The sequence below is a fragment of the Gorilla gorilla genome, chromosome 1 (assembly GCF_029281585.2).
Source record: "Gorilla gorilla gorilla isolate KB3781 chromosome 1, NHGRI_mGorGor1-v2.1_pri, whole genome shotgun sequence".
Taxonomy (NCBI): Eukaryota; Metazoa; Chordata; class Mammalia; order Primates; family Hominidae; genus Gorilla; species Gorilla gorilla.
This window is the reverse complement of record NC_073224.2, coordinates 24,439,686-24,465,125: the sequence shown is the minus strand read 5'-3', so window position 1 is coordinate 24,465,125 and position 25,440 is coordinate 24,439,686. Positions and strand designations below refer to the sequence as shown.

At 37.3% G+C, this 25,440-nt stretch overlaps 1 protein-coding gene across 2 annotated transcripts in view; it reads left to right on the top strand.

Annotated features, from left to right (window-relative positions):
• LYST (lysosomal trafficking regulator) overlaps nt 1-25,440 on the top strand; it is a 222,488-nt gene that overhangs the window by 161,670 nt on the left and 35,378 nt on the right. For both annotated transcript variants that reach the window (XM_031001211.3, XM_055372561.2), the window contains exons 40-46: nt 677-921; nt 4,805-4,871; nt 6,225-6,381; nt 9,385-9,525; nt 12,270-12,487; nt 18,609-18,839; nt 24,313-24,502. In XM_031001211.3, the coding sequence (XP_030857071.3) occupies nt 677-921; nt 4,805-4,871; nt 6,225-6,381; nt 9,385-9,525; nt 12,270-12,487; nt 18,609-18,839; nt 24,313-24,502 (1,249 nt within the window). The remainder of the gene's footprint in view (nt 1-676; nt 922-4,804; nt 4,872-6,224; nt 6,382-9,384; nt 9,526-12,269; nt 12,488-18,608; nt 18,840-24,312; nt 24,503-25,440) is intronic.

Sequence of the window (25,440 nt, the reverse complement as noted above, 5' to 3'; positions counted from 1 at the left end):
CATATACCTGCTTAGAATGGGTATTTCATATCTGTTTTTAGCAAAGCTCGTCTTGTCTGTTTTTTTCATTTATTAGCAATCATTATTTAATTGCTTTAAAAGAACCAATACCCCTTTTCTGTGACAAAACTATTGTGAATCTCTAAAAAAGAGTTTATATATGTTTTCAATCAGTAGTGAAAATCAAATATCCTATTTACATAGGATGCTTTATTTAATTCTTATGAGAGAAATATTATCACTCCCATATTATAGACATGGTAACTGTAGCACAGAAGGTTAGCAGGAAAATATACCAGATCTGTCCAATTCAGAAGACCGTGCTGTTTCTACTACACCATATTGCATTTATTTAGAAGAAAACTCTTCTTTTTTCCTTATTTTTTTTTCTTTTAGTATCTGTGTCTTAAGTGACTTTTCTATACAAACTTTTTCTTAGAAGGTTTTCATTAACATATTTCTGCAGCAGTAAAGCATAGTGGTGAAGAGCCCAGCCTCTGGAGGACAACCTGGACTTGAATCTCAGTTCTCTACCCATTAATGTTACTGAGAAAAAAATCTTTTTTTGGAGGACATGAGATTTGTAACATGTCTATAATGTCATGGGTTCTTTGGAGAAAAGTGCCAATAAGACTAAAAATAATATCTGGGTTTTTTTTTTCTCCTTCCCTTTTAGGTTCGTGATGATGTATACCACAATATACTCACAAATAACCTCCCTAATCTTCTGGAATATGGTAACATCACCGCTCTGACAAATTTATGGTATACTGGGCAAATTACTAATTTTGAATATTTGACTCACTTAAACAAACATGCTGGCCGATCCTTCAATGATCTCATGCAGTATCCTGTGTTCCCATTTATACTTGCTGACTACGTTAGTGAGACACTTGACCTCAATGATCCGTTGATATACAGGTAAGTTAAAAGAATCGTCACCTTTAGGGTTCATCCATCCATATGTTGTATTTCTTTATTAAAGTTTTCATTATGAAAAATTTCAAACATGCACAAAATAGAAGAATTATATAAGAACCCACATACCTATCACCCTGGTTCAACAATTGTGAATTATGAAGATTTTTGCCAAACTTATATTATCTTTTTTTTCTTATTTAAGGCAAATTGCAGACATCTTGTTATGTCACTTCTTTGTTCTACAGTATGCATCTCTTTAAAAAAGTAGAACATCTCAACCACAGTGCTATTATCACATGTAAGAAAATTGACAATAATTCCATGATATCATCTAATATCTAGTCCATTTCCAAATGTCCCCTGCTTCTCTCAAAGATAGCTTTTTATAGTTGGTTGTCTTGAATCAGGTCCATTGTCATGTTTGGTTGCTATATCTCTGAACATATACCTAGAATAGCCTTTTTTTTTTTTTTTTTTTTTTTGAGACAGAGTCTCACTCTGTCACCAGGCTGGAGCGCAGTGGTGCAATCTCGGCTCACTGCAACCTCTGCCTCCCGGGTTCAAGCGATTCTCCTGCCTCAGCCTCCTAGTAGCTGGGACTGCCGGCACGTGCCACCACGCCCAACTAATTTTTGTATTTTTAGTAGAGACGGGGTTTCACCATGTTGGCCAGGATGGTCTCGATCTCTTGACCTTGTGATCCACCCACCTTGGCCTCCCAAAGTGCTGAGATGACAGGCATGAGCCACTACACCCAGCCAGCCATTATTTTTTATGTGTATTTTTTCTCTTTATTTTCTCCTGACATTGACTTGTTGGAAAAACCAGGTCACTTATTCTTTTGGAGGCTTCACATTCTGTATTTTCTGATTGCTTCCCATGACATCATTTGGTTTGTTCCCATAACCCCTGTATTTCCTAGAGACTGGAAAAGTCTTGCTTAGGTTCAGGTTCAACTCTTTTTTTGGCAAGAATCCTTTATAGGTGGTGATGTGAGCTGTATATATATTTTCCTTTTTTTTTTTTATCATTCTGCATGGTTGAGAGGAGTGAGCTTTATATTGTATCACATCAGGAAGCCTATGATATTCCACTGTAATGGTGCTCAGTTTGATCTGTGGGCTCAGACTCCCATTGAATTTGTACCTAATGGTTTCATCCATTGATGATTATTGCTTGAATCAATTATTTCACTAGAGGTTGCAAAATGTTGATTTCCCATTCTCTCATTTCTTCTAAATTTATTAGAAGAAAATAGACAAGGTGAGCCTAGGATGTTTTGTTGTGTCAGAAAGCGAGGAAACTAATATGGTCTTGTCAAAAGGACTCAGAAGTTGGCCAGGCGTGATGGTTCACTCCTGTAATCTCAGCACTTTGGGAGGCCAAGGTGGGCTGATGGCTTGAGGCCTGAAGTTCAAGACCAGCCTGGCCAACATGGTGAAACCCTAACTCTATTAAAAATACAAAATTTGCCGGCCATGGTGGCACATGCCTGTAATTCCAGCTACTTGGGAGGCTGAGGCAGGAGAATTGCTTGAACCTGGGATGGGGAGGTTGTGATGAGCCGAGATTGCACCACTGCACCCCAGCCTAGATAACAAGAGTGAAACTCCGTCTCAAAAAATAAAAATAGAAAAGGACTCAGAAGCCAACTTGAAGTGCCTCTCACTGCCAAAGATAGGATAGTCTGAGAATAAAAAGAATAATGACTGCAATTAGTTGAAACACATGGAAATAAAAAGAAACATAAGGTCATAGTGATACTTTTTAAAAGGCCAAGGAAACACAGTGAAACAAAATTCATTGGTCCCATTAGAGGTAATAGGGCACCAATTCCTTACTTTGAAATTTGGCAATTAAAGGAACAGAATTCAGCATTTATTCTGCCTTTCCTGAATGAACTGTATTTTAGAGTAATCAAATAGTCCTAGTTGATGAGGGAATGTTTTGTTTGTTTAATATGAAAAAATATTCTGATGTTTAGTTTAAAGAAAAATGGACTCCAAATATTTCACTTAGTATACTAGAGTATTTCAGCTGTAAGTGCCAAAGAGTGGGCCTAATTCAGACAGTTCTCAAGAAATCAGATTTAAGCTGGGCGCAGTGGCTCAAGTCTGTAATCCCAGCACTTTGGGAGGCCAAGGCAGACAGATCACCTGACGTCAGGAGTTCGAGACCAACTACTCAGGAAGCTGAGGCATGAAAATCACTTGAACTTGGGAGGCGGAGGTTGCAGTGAGCTGAGATCATGTTTGGGTGACAGAGTGAAACTCTGTCTGAAAAAAAAAAAGTGAATATGCTTGCACAGATAAACACAAAAACATCTGGATGTGTATAGACCAACATGTGTGGCCTGGGGTAATAGTATTGTGGCTGATTTTTAGTTTATTGTTTGCTCAACTGTAATTTTGTATTTTTCAGCTGCAACTATTAACATAGCTTGTGTCCAAAAAAAAAAAAAAACCCTATTTATACTATCTATAAAAAATTGCAGGCCAGGCGTGGTGGCTCACACCTGTAATCCCAGCACTTTGGGAGGCCGAGGTGGGTGGATCACCTGAGGTCAGGAGTTTGAGACCAGCATGGCCAACATGGAGAAACCCCATCTCTAATAAAAATACAAAAATTAGCCAGGCATGGTGGTGCATGCCTGTAGTCCCAGCTACTTGGGAGGCTGAGGCAAGAGAATGGCTTGAACCTGGGAGGCAGAGGTTGCAGTGAGCTGAGATCACGCCACTTCACTCCAGCGTGAAAAAAAAAAAAATGTAGGCAGCCATCTTAAGTGATTTTGCTCTATTTTTAGATGTTAATTTGTATCTATTCTATAAATTGTTTTTGCTTTTTAACAAGGTTTTTATGATTAGAAAAATCTCAAAGATAAAATTAGTGCATTTAATACAACTAATTTCAACGTTCCTAGAAAATAGTAATTTATATTAAAAAAAAAAAAAGATGTATCAACATGTGGTTAAGCAGACCTGGTTTGACTCACTGAAATGTAGGCAAATCTTGCTGTTGGTCTAGTTATGGTGCTGCAGGTTGAAATCCAGGTGGTCCCATGCCTGTGCCAGACCAGATGGTTCCTCAGCCAAAAGAGCCTTCCCTTCTTCATCAGAGCTTTTTCTTTTGCTCCTTCAAGTGCCACACAGGGACACCACATGATTCTGTAGCTTGTAAAAGTGAGGATTCATTCCTGGAGGGATGAGAATTCATTCTCCTGCTTCAAGGAATGGTGTCATGTGGTGTTCACAGAATGTGAACACCGGCACTGACAGATTTGTACGCATGCATACATACTCTACACTGTGCGCAATGGTATCACTCCCCATCTACTAACTAGGTAGCAAAATATTTATTTCAGTTCTCAGTCTCCAAATCTCAGCTTGGTCATTTTAAGCACGTGTTGTTTCTTCAGTTTTAACTAACTAGGCTAATAATTACACAGCATCTTCCTCTGTTCCTAAGTTCTGTCGAAACTGCCCTTCATTCTACACCACCTAACTGGATGTAGAGTCTGGAAAATGGGACACTAACTTTCAGGGCTTGGTCTAGGAATCTGCTCCCACGAGCAACATCAGTTATGATTCTAGAGGAAGCAGCAGAAGTAAGGGAAAGAAGGATAGTAGTAGCCCTTCTTATTTAGGCTACTTGTAAGTCAGGAATTCCTAATACTGGCCTGGCTCTGTGGGGAAAATTCTACCTTAATTTCTGAAATCATAATTTTGAATGGTGACTGTTAGTTGCAAAACAATATGTTTAAGCAGAGAAATAAGGGTGGAGCATTTTGTTGACCACTTACCTACTTACAAGATGCAGACATCTAGGGAGCTTAATCTTGACAGTATCAAAATATTTAATTTTTAAAATTATCCTTTTCTTGCAGAAATCTCTCTAAACCTATAGCTGTTCAGTATAAAGAAAAAGAAGATCGTTATGTGGACACATACAAGGTAGCTTTTGTTTTTACTCGTACTTTATTAAATGAAAAATTGTGTTTTGTTTTACAGACTTGTGTTTTACCTAATTTTAAATTTATACTATGGATTTTTTACCTTCTTGTACTAGGATTGACAGACAACTAGAAATCATTATGTGAAATGAAATATCATCTTCTATCCTGATTTTCTGAGAATACTTTGCCCAGAAAAAGAATACACTTATTTTGGCATAAATTGAAAGCCAATAACTCATTGTTTATTCCAGTATTTAGTAGTCACATTCCTTATAAAAATCACAAAGATTTCCAGGGACCTGCTATTCGTATCCCCTAGTGTTATTTATGTAATAGTGTTAATATATTTATAATGTACCCATAACCATTAGTCATATTCAGGAAATTATGCATTGGTTTATTAAACAAAAATTTATCAGATTTTAACATTTTAAAAATAAAATGAATTACCTTTTTCTGTGAAATTAATATTAATGAAATTCTATTGGAAATTCAAAAATCATAATAGCTACGCATTACATTCTTCACGAGTATCAAGACCGGAGCAACTGAAACACTTTTCTCATATTCATCACATTATTTTATGCCACAATTCCTGAAACATCCCTCTAAGCATCTTATGACTGTCACTACTTGATTCTTCAGCAGTTGAAAATGCGTCATTGCTGTGGAAATCAAGAAGTAACTCTTGAAAATTCACTATACCTGACTTTGTTATCAGAACCAGACAGAAGCTATGGGAGACAAGAATAGTGACAGATATTAAATGTTTGGTTGAACTTCCTACTTTATGATGGGAAGATAGGAGTAGTGAAAAATCACCATATTCTTTTTTTTTAATCTCTGATAACTGCACTGTAAAACAGACTTAAAATGTTATATTATTACCAATAATGTGACATAGTTTTTACATTTCTATTGCATTTCTACTTCTAGAGAAGCAGTTCTCTAGACAGCATAGCATTACATCTTGAAACTCTTTTGAAATGAAGACATCTCTAGTGACAGAAGCACCTCTCATTTGTTGGGTGCTTGATCAGCTTAGACATTATGAGCCATTAGTTAGGAGGTGGAGTGCTCAAAGTTAGGTAGGTTTTCTATGAGGGAATGAAAGAGTGAAGGTGGAGATGAGAAATGCTTCTGAGTGTTTGGGTCTTAGTGAGGCACCAAGGAGAAGACTCCCAGACACTCAAGGAGGCTGAAGTCTCCGGGGTAAGAGTGGGAGGGCCAGCCATGGGAGAATGGCCTCAAAGGGGTAGTAGAGAAGGAGAGAAAAAAAAACATCCAGCACTTTTCTAGCATTGCCTGGAGCCCACAATCATGAATTCTCTGGATTCACCGTTTCTTTCAGTACTTGGAGGAAGAGTACCGCAAAGGAGCCAGAGAAGATGACCCCATGCCTCCCGTGCAGCCCTATCACTATGGCTCCCACTATTCCAACAGCGGCACTGTGCTTCACTTCCTGGTCAGGATGCCTCCTTTCACTAAAATGTTTTTAGCCTATCAAGGTAAGAATTTAATAACTGCCTAAAAAGTCATGTTGGGTCATCAGAAACAACAACAGCAACAACTTAGGACTGACTTTTTAAGAACTATTAAGACTAATCAAACTACAGGAAAAAGAATTCTATTTATTCCTTGCCGAAAATGCTCCTCAAAAAAGCTGTAGTAAGCCAAATCATCTTGCTAATGTCTCAAATTTTAGCTTCAAATTAAATGTCTAAGTTTATAAAAATGCAATTCACTTTTTAAAAATTAAGATAAAATTCACAAACCATAAAATTTACCCTTTTAAAGTTTATGCAGTTCACTTTTTAAAGACATTCTACCTAATACTTATTTCAAATCCAGTAAGTTACCTTTGGAGCCTATGTACGTTATTGCAGTTTATTATAAAGGCAAGTACATTATTGAGGTTTATTATAACTAGTTAATAAAAGATGCACACCGGCAACTTCACTGTGGTAGCTTTCTAGTTAATAATCTTCTACATCAGCATTTTAAGTGACAGACTGGAGGCCTGAACATGACTTAGATAGGAGTGAATTTGTATTTTTATGGAGATTGAGACATACTCACCTGTAGTTTCTAATGAGAACTGTGATATTAGTTCTATAGCTGTTTCTCATGGAATCCAGAATACTTTGAGGAATCATTATCCATTCTTTTACTCAACCATTCTTGAACTACTTCATGCTTTTTACTCATGTACAACCTATTGGAGGAATGAATTTGTATTCACTCTTACTGGTCTATAAAAGGGGCTTTCCTATGTTTGTCTCTCTGTAAGTAAACAGAACAAATGTTCTATATGACAGCTGTTCAAATATTTGAAAATTGTTGGCCTGTTCCCTTTCTCTCTCTGTCTTGTTTTTCCCATGGCTAATTATCCTTGGTTAATTTGACAGCAGATTGAGGGCCTCCTGGATGCATGGTCCTATCCCAGCTGCTGCAAGGAATACCAAAAAATAAATAGGACAGTTTTGTACTAAATAAAGAGTTTTTAAAACCAATGTTTAAGCCATCCTTGTTTGCTGTGGTTTCCAAGCCTGTCACTATTCTGGAGATCTTTCTGGACATGTTCTGATTTGTGAATGCTCTTGATGAAAAGAAAAAGGCAGTCAAAATAAAAAAGAATATTTCAGATGTGGTTTGGGCCCCTACAGTGTTTAACAGAACTATTACCTCCCTCCATCCAAGACTACATTTCATTTAATGCAGCCCAAGAATCCATTAATATAAAACTACCAATCAACTAAAATTTATCAATATTTTTATTCATGTTACTATTATGAATGTATTCATATATTATGTTTTCTTCATTATGTATTTATGAATATATTTTGTTTAAAACCTAGGACTACCTCAGTCTTCATTCACTTTCATCTCATTAGTTTCAAGTGATATCTGTTGGCTTTTGAATTTATTTCTTGGCTTTGGTTTAATGCAGGGATTCTCCACCTTGGCACTGTGGTCATTTCAAGCTGCATAATTCGTTTGTCATGGGAGCTGCCCTGTGCATTGTAGGACATTTAGCTGTATCCCTGTTCTCTCCCTACTAGTGCCAGTGGTACCACCACCACCCACACCCCATCCCCCCAGTTGTGAGAATCAAAAATGTTGCTAGACATTGCCAAATAACCCCTGGAGGGCAAAAGTGCTACTGGTTGAGAACTACAGTTTTAATATATGCATATTCTAGATAATGGGAATTTGTAGTAGTACTGTTTAATAAAATGTAGGAAAATACAGAGAATCTTAAAATCTGAACAGAACCTACCCAATGTGCTACTCTTGTTCCATATTTCCTTAGTCTTAGCTCCAGATACTTTGACCTCACCATGGCCTTACAAAATTACCTTAATTTTTCTTTTAGTTTTTTTGTTTGTTTTTGAGAATTACCTTAATTTTTCTGAATTCCATTTTGATTGATAACTTTTTCTACTAAGTTAGTAGGTATTTCTTTAAGTGGCCCTCCTTACTTTCTGAGAAAAAGTAAATGTTTCTAAACCTTATTTCTTCCCAGATTTTTTTTAGTGGCCAGCCAATGCCAATTGACTCAACAGAATAGATGAGAAAGTAATACAAGTGACAGAAGATGTTGCTCAGCAGAGCAACTAAGGCTGGGAGAAGAAACCTGATGCTGCGATGTGTTTGTGGCAGTCTCCAAATGAAAAGATGTGTTCAAATTTCAGCAAGTTCAGAGGAGTTTTAGATGATGCAATATGGTTCCTAAGAAACATGTAAACTGCTACTGTTTTCAGGGGCTAGCTTTTGGATATCATTTAATATTCTAGGCCTTTCCCTATGGCTAGAAAGTCTGATCATTGTTGGCAGAAAAGAGAGTCCAAACTTAGTTCTTTATTATTAATAGTCTACCCTGGAAAAAAAATGAACGAAAGAGTGACTATGCTTATTTTTATTTTCATTCACAGGAAATTTTACTCAATTCTTTAGCTCAGAGTTAGAACACCAAAAAACAATGCACCATAACCTACGCACCCCCCTGAAAAAAAAAAAAAAAAAAGAAAGAAAAGAAAGGAGAAAAAGTAGTCTTAAAAATTCAAAGTGAAGGAATCATGCTTCCTGATGGGGAAAAAACTATTTGCCTACTTGAACTTAAATTTTCCTTCTTCATTATTCATTCATTCAATAAATAAACCATTATTGAATACCCATTATGTGCAAGGTGTGGGTGATATCCCAGGGCCCTGTTTTTGTGGAACTTTCATTCTACTTTGATAGATAGATGAAAATTAAACAAATAGATGATATAAACTAATCTAATAATATGTATTACAAAAGCATAATACAGATGAAAAATGTAATATGATCTCAAGTTTATAGAAATATTTATTTTTAAGAACATGAATAACTTCTTTTAAACTATGGGCAGACAAAATGAGCATTATTTTAATCTTTTTGAAGTGGCAAAAGTAGATTAATTATGATAGGCCTCAAATAGAATTAGGTCTTTGTGTCTTAATCGTATTATTTGTATTTTTTTATAGATCAAAGTTTTGACATTCCAGACAGAACTTTTCATTCTACAAATACAACTTGGCGACTCTCATCTTTTGAATCTATGACTGACGTGAAAGAACTTATCCCAGAGTTTTTCTATCTTCCAGAGTTCCTAGTTAACCGTGAAGGTAGAGCAATAAATTATTTCTAATTTATATTTCTGAGGGCTTGTGGTTATTTTGTAATTTTCCAAAAATGAAAATAGCTTTTTTAAGTCCTAAAAATTTTTGAGTCCCCAAATAAGAGAAAATGTTTTTTATTAAGTATATAATTCTATTTTCAAATAAGCTTGAGGATTTTAAGTATTTTATAGGACTAAATATGTTTGGAAAACTGTAACTTTTAACTATTAAAATTATTTGTAAATATGTATTTTAATTTTATTATAGAAATTGCTTTATTCTTTTTTCTGAATACAAAAGTTACAATGTGCTAATTACTTTAAAAATAAGAGGTATGACTTTATTGAAAGCAAAATGTAAATTAACTGAAATCTCAATTATTTTATGAGGAATGAACAAAATAGAAATAAAATACTCTGCCCAGAATTATCTAATAACCAAAAGGAATACTGGAGTATAAAATCAAATTTTCTGTGATGCCAACTAACAGTCTTGGCTGCCAACCTTAGCTATTCTTAAATAGAAGAGCAGCTAACCCTTTAAGGTGTATCTTTGGGTCATTTTCTTATATTACTTAATTCTATAATTTTATGTGATCCTTAAGAGCATATGAAACAGCTTTAAGAAGTTGGTGTTGGGCAAATTACGTTGGAATTTTGTTGTATAGTGTCTGTGTCTCTGAGGTTGTTTGATTGATTATTGAATCATCAGTAGATTCATGCCACCCTGGAGCTTATTTCATAGTGTTGCTCAAGTGAGAAATGCCTCAGTCAAACATCAGCACCTGTAATTTGGGGCACCTGCCTTGAAGCTTTTCATTTAGGACTCCTGTTTAAATCTGCTCCTTGTTTTCTCTGTCCATGGTCTCTTATATGTATGTTCTAGCTATCTGTGGCTGTATAACAAATAATCTCAACACTTAGTGGCTTGAAACAATAATACATTTATTATCAATCACACATAATAAAATTATTTTTTATTGGTCAGAAATAAAAAATTGGTCAGAAGTTCAGAAACAGCTCAGCTAGATGGTTTTAGCTCAGGGTGTCTCATGCTGTTGCCTTCAGGTTTTCTGGAGCTGGAACAGGCAGGGGATGAAGACTTAGGCAGCTGGAGCACATCACCCTCTCTTCATGCAATGTCAGTGTTTTTTCATGTGGTCTCTCTGTGTGGGCTAGTTTTGGGCTTCCCCACAGCACGGCAGCCCTGGATGTCCTACTTGGCAACTCAGGGTTCCAAAGACAAGTGTTCCAAGAGGGAGACGAACAGAGGCTGCATGGCCTTTTCCAGCCTGTTCTTAGCAGCCACGCAGCATCACTTCCACTGTATTCTTCCTATTCATTGAGGCAGTCACAAGTGTCTTCCCAGATTCAAAAGAAAGGAAGATAGACTTGCCTTGTGATGGAGAGTAGCAAGATTCTGGAAGGGCATGCAAGACAGGGAATGCTGTTACAGCCATTTTTGGAAAATACAGTTTTTTACAGCGTATATCATATCATTTCCTATCAGTGTTCCCCTGGGACACTCGTATGTCAGTTGTCTGCTTTGGGTCAGGAGTCAGATGTTCCCTCAGAACACCTGAAAGTTGGGAAAGATTGAGTTTGTACAAATGCCCTTACACACCCCATCCCCAGCCCATTCCCAGATGCCTCATTCACTGTTAAATAAGTAAGTTCCTGCTGCTGCCGCTCCTGAAGCCACACACATGGAGTTCTGCAGGTGCTCAGCCAGTCCATCCTAAATCAACCATGCAGCTGCTCTGTACGATGACTGCTGAGCTTTCTGAGATGCTCACATCCCCATCCCATGTGAATTTATATAAACCCTTGATTTATATTCCATATCATATCATTTCAAAATACTTCCCAAGTATTTTGGTGAAGATCCTTCTGTTTTTACAAGATCAAAAAGTAGACAGACAGCAACTTAATTTTACATGGAACTTAATCAGCTTTTAAAAGGTCATTTTTAATTTTTGTTATGGTGTTCGGCAAACTAGAAAATGTAGCACAAAAAGCCATTTCTGTTTAAAGGTAACATTTCCTTTAGGATAATTTTTTTAAATAAACACTTCTGAGATTTTTGTTTATACTGATGAGACAATTAGATATTAGCTCATTTACATCACAGAAGAACCCTCTTATTTCCTGTGTTGGGATAATTTTGTTATCTACAGGAATGCTTAGTAGAAAGGAAGTCAGAACAGACCCATAGACTTATAAAATTAATAGACTATGGCAATTCATTCTAACAATGTGTATACTTTATATTAGTTGAGTTTTTAAACTATAGAATACTACTATTTACTAAATATAATCTTAAATTTATTAAAATGTTAATACCAATAGTTTAGAAATGCTTCTACAAAGCCTTAGTTTGATTCTAATCAGGTTTACAATTGAATAGATATTTAAGTACTTAATGCCCTTTGAAGATGTGAATAGTGAGAATATTGGAATTAGTAGGCAATGGTTTTCTCCTTTTCTTCAATATGTTATAAAGTGGTAGAAGGATAAAGTTGAAAGATCTCAAATTTAATTATGATAGCATTAGCTCACATAGCCCTATTAGTAGGTACATAAGTAGATGAGCAGTGGTGTTTCTTATTCAAAATGTAAATCCTCCTTGCTATTCCCTTTTTTGGTTGTAGCACACAAACAGCTATTTTTGTGAACTCTTAAGACCTGCTCTGTGGCTGAATGAAACTTGCTGTGGGGGAGTTAAATATTAATATTAATCTTCTCTTTTAGGTTTCGATTTTGGTGTGCGTCAGAATGGTGAACGGGTTAATCACGTCAACCTTCCCCCTTGGGCACGTAATGATCCTCGTCTTTTTATCCTCATCCATCGGCAGGCTCTAGAGTCTGACTATGTGTCGCAGAACATCTGTCAGTGGATTGACTTGGTGTTTGGGTATAAGCAAAAGGGGAAGGCTTCTGTTCAAGCGATCAATGTTTTTCATCCTGCTGTAAGTGACTCTATTAAAACAATCTGTATTTATATAAGATAGAACCTGAATATTTTAAGGTTAGTTGTTCGGCCATTCCTTTAAAACACCCAAGTTATCAAAGAGAATTGGTAGTAGCATTAAACTGTCACCTAAGATTTTTCAGGTTTTATATTTCCTCTCTTTAAAAACAAGATACTGTCTTTTTCAGAGGTGCCCCAAAACAATCCCCAGGTTTGATGATTCACTAGGTGGACTTGAGGATTCAGCATATAGTCATCCTTCCAGCTCAGGTTTATTACAGTAAATGATACAAAGTAGAATCAGCATGGGGCAAAGTCTGGGAGAAAGCAGGCACAAACATCCAAGAATCTACCCCGGTAAAGCACAAAAAGCATACTCAGCCTCCTCCAGCAACGAGTCATAATGACACATGTGAAATGTTGTCTGCCAGGGAATCTCATTAGAGACTCAGTGTGCAAGACTTTTATTGAGAGTGGCAATGTAGGCACCCTCTGCCTCGCACATACTGAAATTCCAGCCTCGCAGAAGGAAAGCAGGTGTTCGGTATAAACTGCGTTGTTTGTACAGTTTAGGCACAGTAAGCCACTGTTATCAGTTAGGGAATGGTTAGGACCTCTCCTGAAATCCAGGTTCCCAGACAACAGCCAAGAGCCAACTTTGCAAGCAGGCCTTTCCAGAGATAGCAGTCAATCTTGCTATGTTAACTCTTTTCTGCACACTATCCTACATACATGTTCTACTTTAAAATGGCACCATGTTTTCTTATTACAGAAAAAATACTTGTACTTTGTTAGAAAAATGTATAAAATACAGACTAGCAACAGGGAGAAATTTTAAAGTCCACTTTAATATCACCATCCAGAAATAAATAGTGAAAGCACCTTTAGACTTCTATCTATACATTTGTATCATTCCATTTATATAATAATAATAATAATGCTATTTGGTAACCTTATCTTCTCCCTAAATAAGATAATCTTAAATTTATTCAAGTCATTGGGTATCATTCTACATTATTTTTAATGGCTACTTACTATAGGTAGAGCGTTCTTAATCCAAAAATCCAAAATTCAAAATGCTTCAAAATCAGAAACTTTTTGAGTGCCAACATGATAACCAAAAGAAATGCTCATTGGACCATATCAGATTTCAGATTTTTGGATTAAGAATACTGAACTGCTAAGTAAATAATGCTAATATTCCAAAACCCCCCCAAAAAAAACCCTGAAATCCAAAACAATTCTGGTTCCAAATGTTTGTATAAGGGATACTCAACCTATATTCTTAAGTATAGCTATAGAATAATTTATTTAGCAGTCTTCTATTGTTGGATATTTAGTTAGGATTTGTTTGCTATTAAAATTAATATTTCTATGGTTATTTTTATGTACATCTTTACTTCCTTAAGATAAATTCCTAGAAGTAGAATTGTTACATTTTTACTTTTTATTTATTTATTTATTTTTGAGATGGAGCCTTGCTCTGTCACCCAGGCTGGAGTGCAGTGGCATGATCTCAGCTCACTGCAACCTCCACCTCCCAGGTTCAAGCAATTCTCCTGCCTCAGCCTCCCAAGGAGTTGGGATTACAGGCGCCCACCACCACACCTGGCTAATTTTTGTATTTTTAGTGAGACAGGGTTTCACCATCTTGGCCAGACTGGTCTCAAACTCCTGACCTCGTGATCCACCACCTCAGCCTCCCAAAGTGCTGGGATTACAGGCGTGAGCCACCATGTCTGGCCTACATTTTCAAGTATACTTTTTGATGTTGTTGGCTAGACTAACTTTAGAAAAAAAAAACTTACCTCTTCAGGAAACATTTATTTTGCTAGGTGCTGGGGATGCAAAAGTAAATAAGACTCAAATAGGGTGAAGGGGGTTAGGAGGAAAGCCAACTTTCCTCTCCAAGGTAGATGGGCCTGCCTGGATGTAGTAGTAGAGTCCAAATGAGGCCGCTGAAAGGAAATCCCTCAAGGAGTGGGAGGTGAAAAAGCAGATTCTGAAAAGAAAGATACTTCCTTTTAAAAGGAAATATCTGAAGGACCTCTCCACTAACTGTAATTTTCTGTGTCGACTGTAGCAAATCTACAAGCGTTTATAACAAATACAGGTAAAATGCACACACAGAACCTACAGTAGACCACTCCATATCTAAGCTTATTTAGGCCAGTAGCCCATTCCCCAAAAGTAGCTTTAAAATAAAAAGCTCATTAGTATATTTTGTTCCATAATTATTTTGAGTACGTCTGAAGTCATATAAAATTAAATTTCTTAAGAGATGTATAATCTAGAAAAGAGAATAAGATAGGCTTCCTAATTATTCTAATAGAAGATAAATGCTATGGAAAAGTTCATTCTAAAAAAGGAGAATAATATAGTTTCATTGGTGAATAACAACTTTACATATAATATTAATATGTAAGGGGAAAAAATGCCTTCTTTTCCTCAGGTTCACTGGCTGGAGCCTCTGCAAAATAACAAAAACAAAGAAAAACAAAAACTCAGATTAACAAGAGAAAAGCATATAAATTTATTTAATGCAAGTTTTATGTGGCATGGGAGGCTTCACGTGGAAATAAGACCCCAAGTAGTTAAACCTGAATGTTTTTATATCTGGTTTGATGAAGAATGGAATGTCATGAAGAAAAATGATAGGACAAAGGAGTAGGAGCTAAGTGTAATTAACCAGGGGAATAGCAGGACCTGTTTGTTCAGATTCCTCTGTGTCCCTTTGTCTTCTGAAATGAGGGTGCTTCTTTACTACAGGTATAGGAAGGGTAACTCCTAAGTGAAAATCTTATGATCTGCTTCAGGGGAAGGCCAAAAAGTCCTTCCTGCACATGCTGTTCCTCAGATTCCTTCAGTATGCCAGGGTACGATATTTTGGGGTTGTGTGTCCTGAATTCCATCAAGTATAAAATAAATGCAAGGCTTCGGGTCTGTTTTTTGAGCTTCATTTGATTCCAAAATGCAACTTTAAAAACTATTAGGAGGCCAGGCATGGTGGCGCATGCCTGTAATCCCAGCACTTTGGGAGGCCGAGGCGTGTGGATCATTTGAGGTCAGGAGTTCAAGACCAGCCTGGCCAACATGGCAAAACCCTGTCTCTACTAAAAATACAAAAATTAGCTGGGTGGTAGTGGCTCGTGCTTGTAATCCCAGCTACTCGGGAGACTGAGGGAGGAGAATTGCTTGAACCTGGGAGGTGGAGGTTGCAGTGAGCCAAGATCATGCCACTGCACTCCAGTCTGGGTGACAGAGTGAGACCCTGTATAAAAAATAAAAATAAAAAGAGCAATTAGGAATCTTAACATTAACTTCATTATACCCTTTTTGTTTATAATCCTGAACCATCTTTTCAGTTATTCTTATATAAAATTTACATTAAAAGTATCACTGGGCCAGGCACAGTGGCTAATGCCTATAACCGAAATGCTCTGGGAGACTGAGGCAGGATGATCGCTTGAGGCCAGGAGTTTGAGACCAGCCTGAGCAACATGGTGAGAACCTGTCTCTACAAAAAATTTAAAAATTAGCTGGGCATGGTGGCACACTCCTGTAATCTTAGCTACTCAAAAGGCTGAGGCAGGAGGATCACTTGAACCCAGGAGTTCAAGTCTGCAGTGAGCCATGATCGTGCCACTGCATTCCAGCCTGGGTGACAGAGCAAGACCCTGTCTCAATTTTTTTTTTTTTAAAAAAAAAGTATCTGAAGACTGAAATATACATGGTAATTCTCATCTGACTGGAATTTTTTTTCACTAATTCTTTGGGACTTTAGTAACTTTTAGAAGGATAAAGTTTATGCCATCGTTAAGAATTTAATAAAACTTATTTAATGGGGCAAAACAAAGTATGGCAATTAAGTGCAGAGACTCTGAATTAAGGATTGAGTGCAGATCCTCACTCTGTGACTCTGCCATTTGTTGTGTGACCTTAGGGCAAATATCTTGACCTCTCTGTACCAAAATGTACAAACTTGTAAAATGTGAATAATAAAACCAACCTCGTAAATGAGGAAGGAAATTCATGTAGGATAATGTCTGCTAACACAATTAAGCACAAATAAATGTTAACTTTTTAAAAAGGCATGTAGAGATGCCTGTTGCCCTTAATGACCATTCACTAATACATGGGGTTCACTTAGAAATGAATACCACAGAATGTTGAAAAGCACTATTTTAAAATAAATTTTAAAGCAGTTCTAGCTACAGGAGTGTATCAATCCTTATTTGATTTTTTGAGTACATTAAGTAGCCATTGCAAATGGCCTTGCTTAGATAAGTGTTTATAAAAAGTATTCACAACAAGAGCAAAAATTGACAAGTGGGATCTAACTTAAGAGCTTCTGCACAGGAAAAAAAACTATCAATAGAGTAAACAGACAGCCTACAGAATGGGAGAAAATATTTGCAAACTGTTCATCTGACAAAGGTGTAATATCCAGCATCTATAAGGAACTTAAACAAATGTATAAGGAAAAAAACAACCTCATTAAAAAGTGGGCAAAGGACATAAACAGACACATTTCAAAAGAAGACATACGTGTGACCAACAAACATATGAAAAAAAGCTCAATATCACCGATCAATAGAAAAATGCAAATCAAAACCACAGTGAGATGCCGTCTCCCACCAGACAGAATGGTTATTACTAAAAAGTCAAAAATAACAGATGCTGGTGAGGTTGTGGAGAAAAGGGAACACTTGTACACTGTTGGAGGGAATGTAAATTAGTTCAACCACTGGAAAGTAGTGTGGTGATTCCTCAGAGAGCTAGAAACAGAACTACTATTCTACCCAGCAATCCCTTTACTAGGTATATACCCAAAAGAATGTAAATCATTCTACCATAAAGACACATGTACATGAATGTTCATTGCAGCACTAGTCACAATAGCAAAGACATGGAATCAACCTAAATGGCCATCAATGACAGATTGGATAAAGAAAATGTGGTATATATACACCATGGAATACTTTGCAGCCATAAAAAAGAACAAGATCATGTCCTTTGTTGGAACGTGTATGGAGCTGGAGGCCATTACCCTTAGCAAACTAATGCAGGAACAGAAAACCAAATACCACATGTTCTCACTTGTAAGTGGAAGCTAAATGAGAACTCATGGACACAAAGAGGGGAACAACAGACACTGGTGCCTATTTTAGGGTGAGGGATAGGAGGAGGGAGAGGATCAGAAAAAATAACTACTGGGTACTAGGCTTAGTACCTGGGTGATGAAATCATCTGTACAACAAACCCCTGTGACTCAAGTTTACCCAAATAACAAACCTGCACATGTACTGCTGAACCTAAAGGTTTTTTTAAAAAAAGGATTTGATCGCTGGTGCTGGGAGTTGTGGTGAGGAGAATGGAGTTGAAGATGACTTAACTTCTGAAATATCTTTGGAATTTTATTTTGGCATTTATAGAAATGTTATGTGTAGATATGTAATGAAAGCCACTATGACTGATTAAATATACTAAAAGCTAAGCCATCCAAGTGGATATGTACAAAATATGGCTGATCTGTACTCAATTACTGACCGCCAGCTTTAGAAGTAAAGAAGTAAATGTGCATTGCTCTCTGTCTGACTCTACGGGATAATGACACTAAGAACAAATATGCTTCTTAGTGCAGTAACTTTATTAGTACAATAATACCCTTTACATTTAAGAGCTTTGAATTTTCATTGCTGCTCTTTTGGTTTTATCCATAATATTGATTAGAACCTAAATAATGCTCTCTTTAACTATCTACCAGCATTGTATTTTAACTTCATTTTTGCCTTTTCCTATATATTGCTTTGGATAAGCAACTTCTTCAATAATTTAGTATCAGGTCATATATGATATTCTCAGATCTTAAATTAAAAGCTAATTTTATAAACATAACTAATTATAACCATCAGTCAAGATACATTGTTTTTGTTCACCTATTCAGAAACATTGATACTTCTGATCTCAGTGAGACCATGAGTGATTGTTAACCTGAACAAAAGCATTTTTTCCATAACCTAGAATATAAAACAAAGTGTTGTTTTTCCCTTTGGTATTATTGTCAAGTCTTTCTTTTTACTACATATGTCTTGTTCCTTTACTCTTTCACTCTGCAGACATATTTTGGAATGGATGTCTCTGCAGTTGAAGATCCAGTTCAGAGACGAGCGCTAGAAACCATGATAAAAACCTACGGGCAGACTCCCCGTCAGCTGTTCCACATGGCCCATGTGAGCAGACCTGGAGCCAAGCTCAATATTGAAGGAGAGCTTCCAGCTGCTGTGGGGTTGCTAGTGCAGTTTGCTTTCAGGGAGACCCGAGAACAGGTCAAAGAAATCACCTATCCGGTATGTCATTTGGATTTCAATCGAATGCAGCAAAACCTGATTAGACTCTTGTGATGCCAGGCACTCTCCCAGGTGCCAGGGACACAGTAATGAATAGCATGGTCCTGGCCTAAAGCTGTGTGCCAGTCAGTGCAAGACAGGTGCAGCAGCGAAAGCAGAATCCTGTGCGAGGTAAATGCTGTGTTAGCGATATGAGAGAGTGCTTTGGGGAGCTCAGAGGAAAAAAGAATTCATCGTTTCAGACGGTAACCTCCCTCAGGGAGCAGAGAGAATTGTTATTCTCAGGGAAAGCCTCGCAGGGCAGTGACATAATGGGATTTTTCAAGCAAGAAGAGAAGGACTAGAGAATAGTTTGAGCATTGGTGTGCCAGTGTACACATGCATACCATGGTCTTGGTTATCATCTACAATCAAAAGGATTGACCAGTGATGCGGATGTTTTGGTTTATACCTAAGGGGAACTTTACATATTTCTTTGGCCTCCCCAGGTTGTAATGATAAGAAGTATTGCCTCCAAAAATAGGAAGTAGGTATAATTTTTACTTCAAAATAGAAAAATCAAGCAAGCCTTAAAGCTAAAGTGGATTTTAATCTTCAACTCAATTCTTCGTTATAAAAACAGCATAAGATAGTAGAATGTGAATTGTAAGCACTATAAGGGTTTGCAGAAGGAAATCACAGAAAATGAAAAGGTAAGGGAAAGACGTTGTAAAGGACCTTAAAGATGAAATAACTCAGTGTATCTCAAAGTGCAGTAATCTGTGACCTATTTTAAGAGGAAAAGGTTTTTACACACCTACACCTTGTTTTGACTATTATTCCTTGTAATATTACTTTATGTAAGACAGAACACTGGATATAAATTATTTGCACTCATAGCTCACATATGTCAAATGTTCATGTTAAATACAAACAAAACTTATTCCACCAGTGAAATTCAATTTTAAAGCATTAATATGGTAGACAGTGTTGTTTTGCTAAAACTAAATTACAGGTGTTGAGTTTCATAATAGAAAACTATATTTTTTGTTTTGAAGCTTCACAAATCACTTTAGTCACTGTAATTACCAGGGTCACTATTTTTAACTACAATCTGTCACTTGATTGATTGATTGATTGATTGAGATGAGTCTCGCTCTGTCGCCCAGGCTGGAGTGCAGTGGCACAATCTCGGCTCACTGCAACCTCCGCCTCCCAGGTTCAAACAGTTCTCCTGCCTCAGCCTCCCTAGTAGCTGGGATTACAGGCGCCCGCCACCACACCCAGCTAATTTTTGTATTTTTAATAGAGACGGGGTTTCACCATATTGGCCGGGCTGGTCTCGAACTCCTGGCCTCATGATCTGCCCGCCTCGGCCTCCCAAAGTGCTGGGATTACAGATGTGAGCCACCACACCCAGCCCAATCTGTCACTTTAACATGTCAGCATAATTTTACAATACATCCCTGAAAATTAATAAATGCCATTTAATTTACTACTATACTTACTGCTCGTTAGCTGTTAAAGTTGTATCTGAGCAGTATGTCTGCTCGCAGTGGGAACATGGTACCAGCCTGCTTCATTCCCACCTCAGAACCTTTGTGATGACTCTTTGCTCCACCTGGAATAACCACTCCCCAGATATATCCCCAGTTTGCTCCCTCATCTCATTCAAGTCTCTGCTCAGACATCTCCTCCTCAGAGTCTTCCCTGACCCCCATTTAAATGCTTTCCATGAGCTCTGATTATATCTAATTATGTCTAAAACAGCTGTTCCGTCATCCTCAGATCCCTTCCCCTTCTTTGTTTTGGTGTATAGCACTTCTATCACCTGACATATTGTATATGTATTTGTTTATTTATTTGTCTATACTCCCATCCCAAATAGAATGTAACTCCATAAACACAAGGACTTTGTCTGTCTTGTTCATTACTGTGTCCCCAGTTCCTAGGAAGGTCCTGGGCATATATTAGACACTCAGTATTTTTTAAATTAATGTCTTCTCTGATGCAAATTCTTTAAGGTTTGGTTTGCTGCATTTCTGTGTGATGTGTAATGACATTTATGCCACTGCTTTTCTTTATTTGAACCATGGTGAAACTTTCGACACCATACTGCTTCTTGACTCTGTGGGCCTTCACTTGACATCTACACAAAATGCAAACACAAGCCTTGAAACCAAGCAACAGTACTCATTTATAAGGGGGTCATCTGGATGACCCAGATATGCTTGTGTGAACTTCAGTTCACTATTGAAGTTCAAAACAATCAGAGCTGTATAAAAAGCATTTCAATAAAGCACTCCTCTTTAAATATTCTATGAGAAGTGGCTGTTCATATCGTTTGCCCACTTTTTCATGAGGTCGTTTGTTTTTTTCTTGTAAATTTGTACCAGTTCCTTGTAGATTCTGGATATTAGACCTTTGTCAGATGGGTAGATTGCAAAAATTTTCTCCCATTCTGTAGGTTGCTTGTTCACTCTGGTGGTAGTCTCTTTTGACGTGCAGAAGCTCTTTAATTAGATCCCAGTTGTCAATTTTGGCTCTTGTTGCAATTGCTTTTTGCCTTTTCGTCATGAAATCTTTGCCCATGCCTATGTCCTGAATGGTATTGCCTAGATTTTCTTCTAAGGTTTTTATGGTTTTGGGTTTTACATTTGTCTTTAATTCATCTTGAGTTAATTTTTGTATAAGGTGTAAGGAAGGGGTCCAGTTTCAGTTTTCTGCATATGGCTAGCCAGTTTTCCCAGCACCACTTATTAAATAGGGAATCCTTTCCCCATTGCTTGTTCTTATCAGGTTTGTTGAAGATCAGATGGTTGTAGATGTGTGGTGTTATTTCTTAAGTCTCTGTTCTATTCCGTTGGTCTATATGTCTGTGTTGGTACCAGTATCATACTGTTTTGGTTACTGTTGAAAAAAAGCTCAAGATCACTGATCATTAGAGAAATGCAAATCAAAACCACAAGGAGATACCATCTCACACCAATCAGAATGGCGATTATTAAAAAGTCAAGGAACAATGGATGCTGGTGAGGCTGTGGAGAAATAGGAACGCTTTTACACCGTTAGTGGGAATGTAAATTAATTCAACGCTTGTGGAAGACAGTGTGGCAATTCCTCAAGGATCTAGAACCAGAAGTACCATTTGACTCAGCAATCCCATTACTGGGTATATACTCAAAGGAATATAAATCATTCTACTCTAAAGACACATGCACACGTATGTTTATTGCAGCACTATTTACTATAGCAAAGACATGGAACCAACACAAATGCCCATCAATGATAGACTAGATAAAGAAAATATATACCATGAAATACTATGCAGCCATAAAAATTAATGAGATCATGTCATTTGCAGGGACATGGATGAAGCTGGAAGCCCTCATCCTCAGCAAACTAACACAAGAACAGAAAACCAGACACCGATTGTTCTCACTCATAAGTGGGAGTTGAACAATGAGAACACATGGACACAGGGAGGGGAAAAACACACCCTGGGGCCATATGGTGGAGTTGGTGGGGATGGGAGAGAAAGCATCAGGACAAAACCTAGATGATGGGTTGATAGGTGCAGTAAACCACCATGGCACACGTATACCTATGTAACAAACCTGCACGTTCTGCACATGTATCCCAGAACTTAAAGTAAAAAAAAGAAGGAGAATAATGATCATAAATATACTATGATATAAAACAGTTGCCATTGTATCTTTCTGTGTCATTGAAAAACTAGAAGTTTAAACTCTGCAACTCATATAAAAGGAAGTTCCTTTTATATGAATTCCTGGCAAGGAATTGTGAATGATAAATTATAACTAAAATTTAGCACACACATTTTTCTCAACTTTATTTGTTGATTTTTTTTGTTTTTGTTTTTGTTTTTTTGAGACAGAGTCTTGCTTTGTTGCCCAGACTGAAGTGCAGTGGTGTGATCTCGGCTCACTGCAAGCTCCGCCTCCCAGGTTCTTGCCATTCTCCTGCCTCAGCCTCCCCAGCAGCTGGGACTGCAGGCACCCGCCACCACGCCCAGTTAAATTTTTTTGTATTTTTAGCAGAGACAGGGTTTCACCATGTTAACCAGGATGGTCTTGATCTCCTGACTTCATGATCCGCCCGCCTCGGCCTCCCAAAGTGCTGGGATTACAGGCTTGAGCCACCGCGCCCGTCCTTTCTCAACTTTAATATTGATAGATTTGGATCCCACAGGGCAGCCACAAAAAAACACTGTTAGACAAAATTTTAGAAGCTTGTTTTCAAAATGCCTGACCCTAACGTCTCTGTTCCCACATGAGCATTCCTGAAGCTCTTAAGCTTTTCCAGAGATACTCATTTTTTAGACCACTATGATGTCATTTAACATGTCTCCTAAATAGTCTAGCAGAATTATTAGAGCTCCTAAAGTGGCACGATTTTTTTAAAAGATAGTATATAAGTCAGTGATGCCTTTTTTTTCATTTATTTGGAAAATGACATAAGCAAGTTTCACTAAAAATCAGGTTTTTTACAGAAATGACTGAAAATTGCTTAATATATTATTTTTATTTTATGTAGCATTTCCTCTGAAGAGTTGAAAGTAAAATAATGGGTTAAACTCTTAAATGTATAAAAGGAGGGAATCCATTAAAAAAGAAGAGTTCAGTAGAGGATAAAACAGTCATAAGGAAAACAAAAAGAATAGAACTATTTGGGGAAACTCTTTAAAAGGGCATCATGTCTTTTCTTCTTGATTTTGAAACTTTTTAATAATTGTTTTTGCTTGAAGTGGAGGAAATCTTTTCATTACTGTTCGTGGGCAGCCAAATGGGTATCTCTCTAGAGTCTTCACTCACCTTTCTTCCCCCAAATCCTATTGTTCTTCAAGCTCTACCTTTTATTTTTCACTGACAATTCTTTCTCATCTCTTTTCTTCTCTAGTACTGGCTAGAGATTCTCTAATCCTCACAATATGTTCCATAGATAAACACTTTCCCTTTCACTCATCACATATCTATTTGAGATGAGAACCTGCTATGTTCCAGGCACATAGATGAATCAGAGGTGTTCCTTCTCTTCAAGGAGCTCATAGCTGAGTGAGGTTTCCTGTGCTACATGTGGTCTTGATTTCTATTGCCATATGTACATATGGCTTGTCATACTACCAAATTACAGTCCTCCAGTAAGTATCAACTTTAGTTTAGGTATTTCAACTAGAAATAAGAAATATACTAAATTTTTTTTCTCTGCTCAAATTTCAAGGAATTTTGAATTATTAACCACATATTTTCATGCAAATTAGGCCAGAACCACAGAGTAAAACTCAAATAAGGGACAAATATTTCTATACACTAAGCATGGGGAAGTAAAAAAAAAAATGCGTTAAATAATTATTGCCCTTACAGAGCTTATAATCCATATTACTTTCTCTTACTTTGTTTAGAGCTTAAATTAGAAGTAATTCTACACTTACCACCTTTTAAAAAGCCATACTTTTTATTTTTCTTCATTTTAGAGTCCTTTGTCATGGATAAAAGGCTTGAAATGGGGGGAATACGTGGGTTCCCCCAGTGCTCCAGTACCTGTGGTCTGCTTCAGCCAGCCCCACGGAGAAAGATTTGGCTCTCTCCAGGCTCTGCCCACCAGAGCAATCTGTGGTTTGTCACGGAATTTCTGTCTTCTGATGACATATAGCAAGGAACAAGGTAAAATAAAATGTAACGAAGATCATTCTGGATATATCTTTCATGAGATTTGAGTATTTCTAGCTCATCTGTGCTGCTACTTTGAGTCCTTGGTGGAAAAACTCTGCTCAAATTTGTGGTTATTTAGTGCAAAGTAGGAATGAAAACATGCTACATGAAAAAACAGAGAGTTAAATGCAGTGCCATTTGAAATGAGAGGAGGAACTTGAAGGGGACAAGAATAGATGGTTATGTTCACAAAATGAAGATGTTATCGATTTGACAGAAATGTACACTTTGAGGCTGTTGAGCCCCAGAATAGACAGACGTATTTGACCAACAAATCTACCATCTCAGAAGATATAGTCATGGGTTTAAGCAACAAACACAACAAGGATGTCGAGATAGCCTTGAAAATAGGTTTTAAAGACACGTATTCCTGAAAACCAATCCTTTTTGACTCCCCACATACTGACTCACTAAAAGCAACATGTGGGAAAGTGCTGTGCAGTAGAGGCCTCTTCATATTTCTAAATGTCAACTAGACACTGGAAAACTAGGGACATTTTGCATTTGAGCAGTCCCTCAGCCATTCCAAATTAGACATTTCACTAGAAACAAAAGAACTCTTCCTACTTACTGTGGACATGGGGCACCAAAATGAATGACCTAGGGCACTCATCTGTTTCTATCAGGTTAAATGCAGACTTGCCTAAAAGCCAGTGTGTGGACTAGATGCCTGTTAGCAGCCAGCACTGCTGGCAATTACCATTACCTTCTGTGCACTGTGCTCTTTGGGAGCCATATATAGCCTTCCACCCAACCTGCAATACAAAGGTGCCAGCACCCAGAGAAAACATCAGTCACTTAAAGAAATTAGGTATGCTAGCTGGGCCATAGTTCTTTTAGGCTCACTCTTATTTCTGTCATGAAATGAATGCTTGTTTTATAGTTGTTAG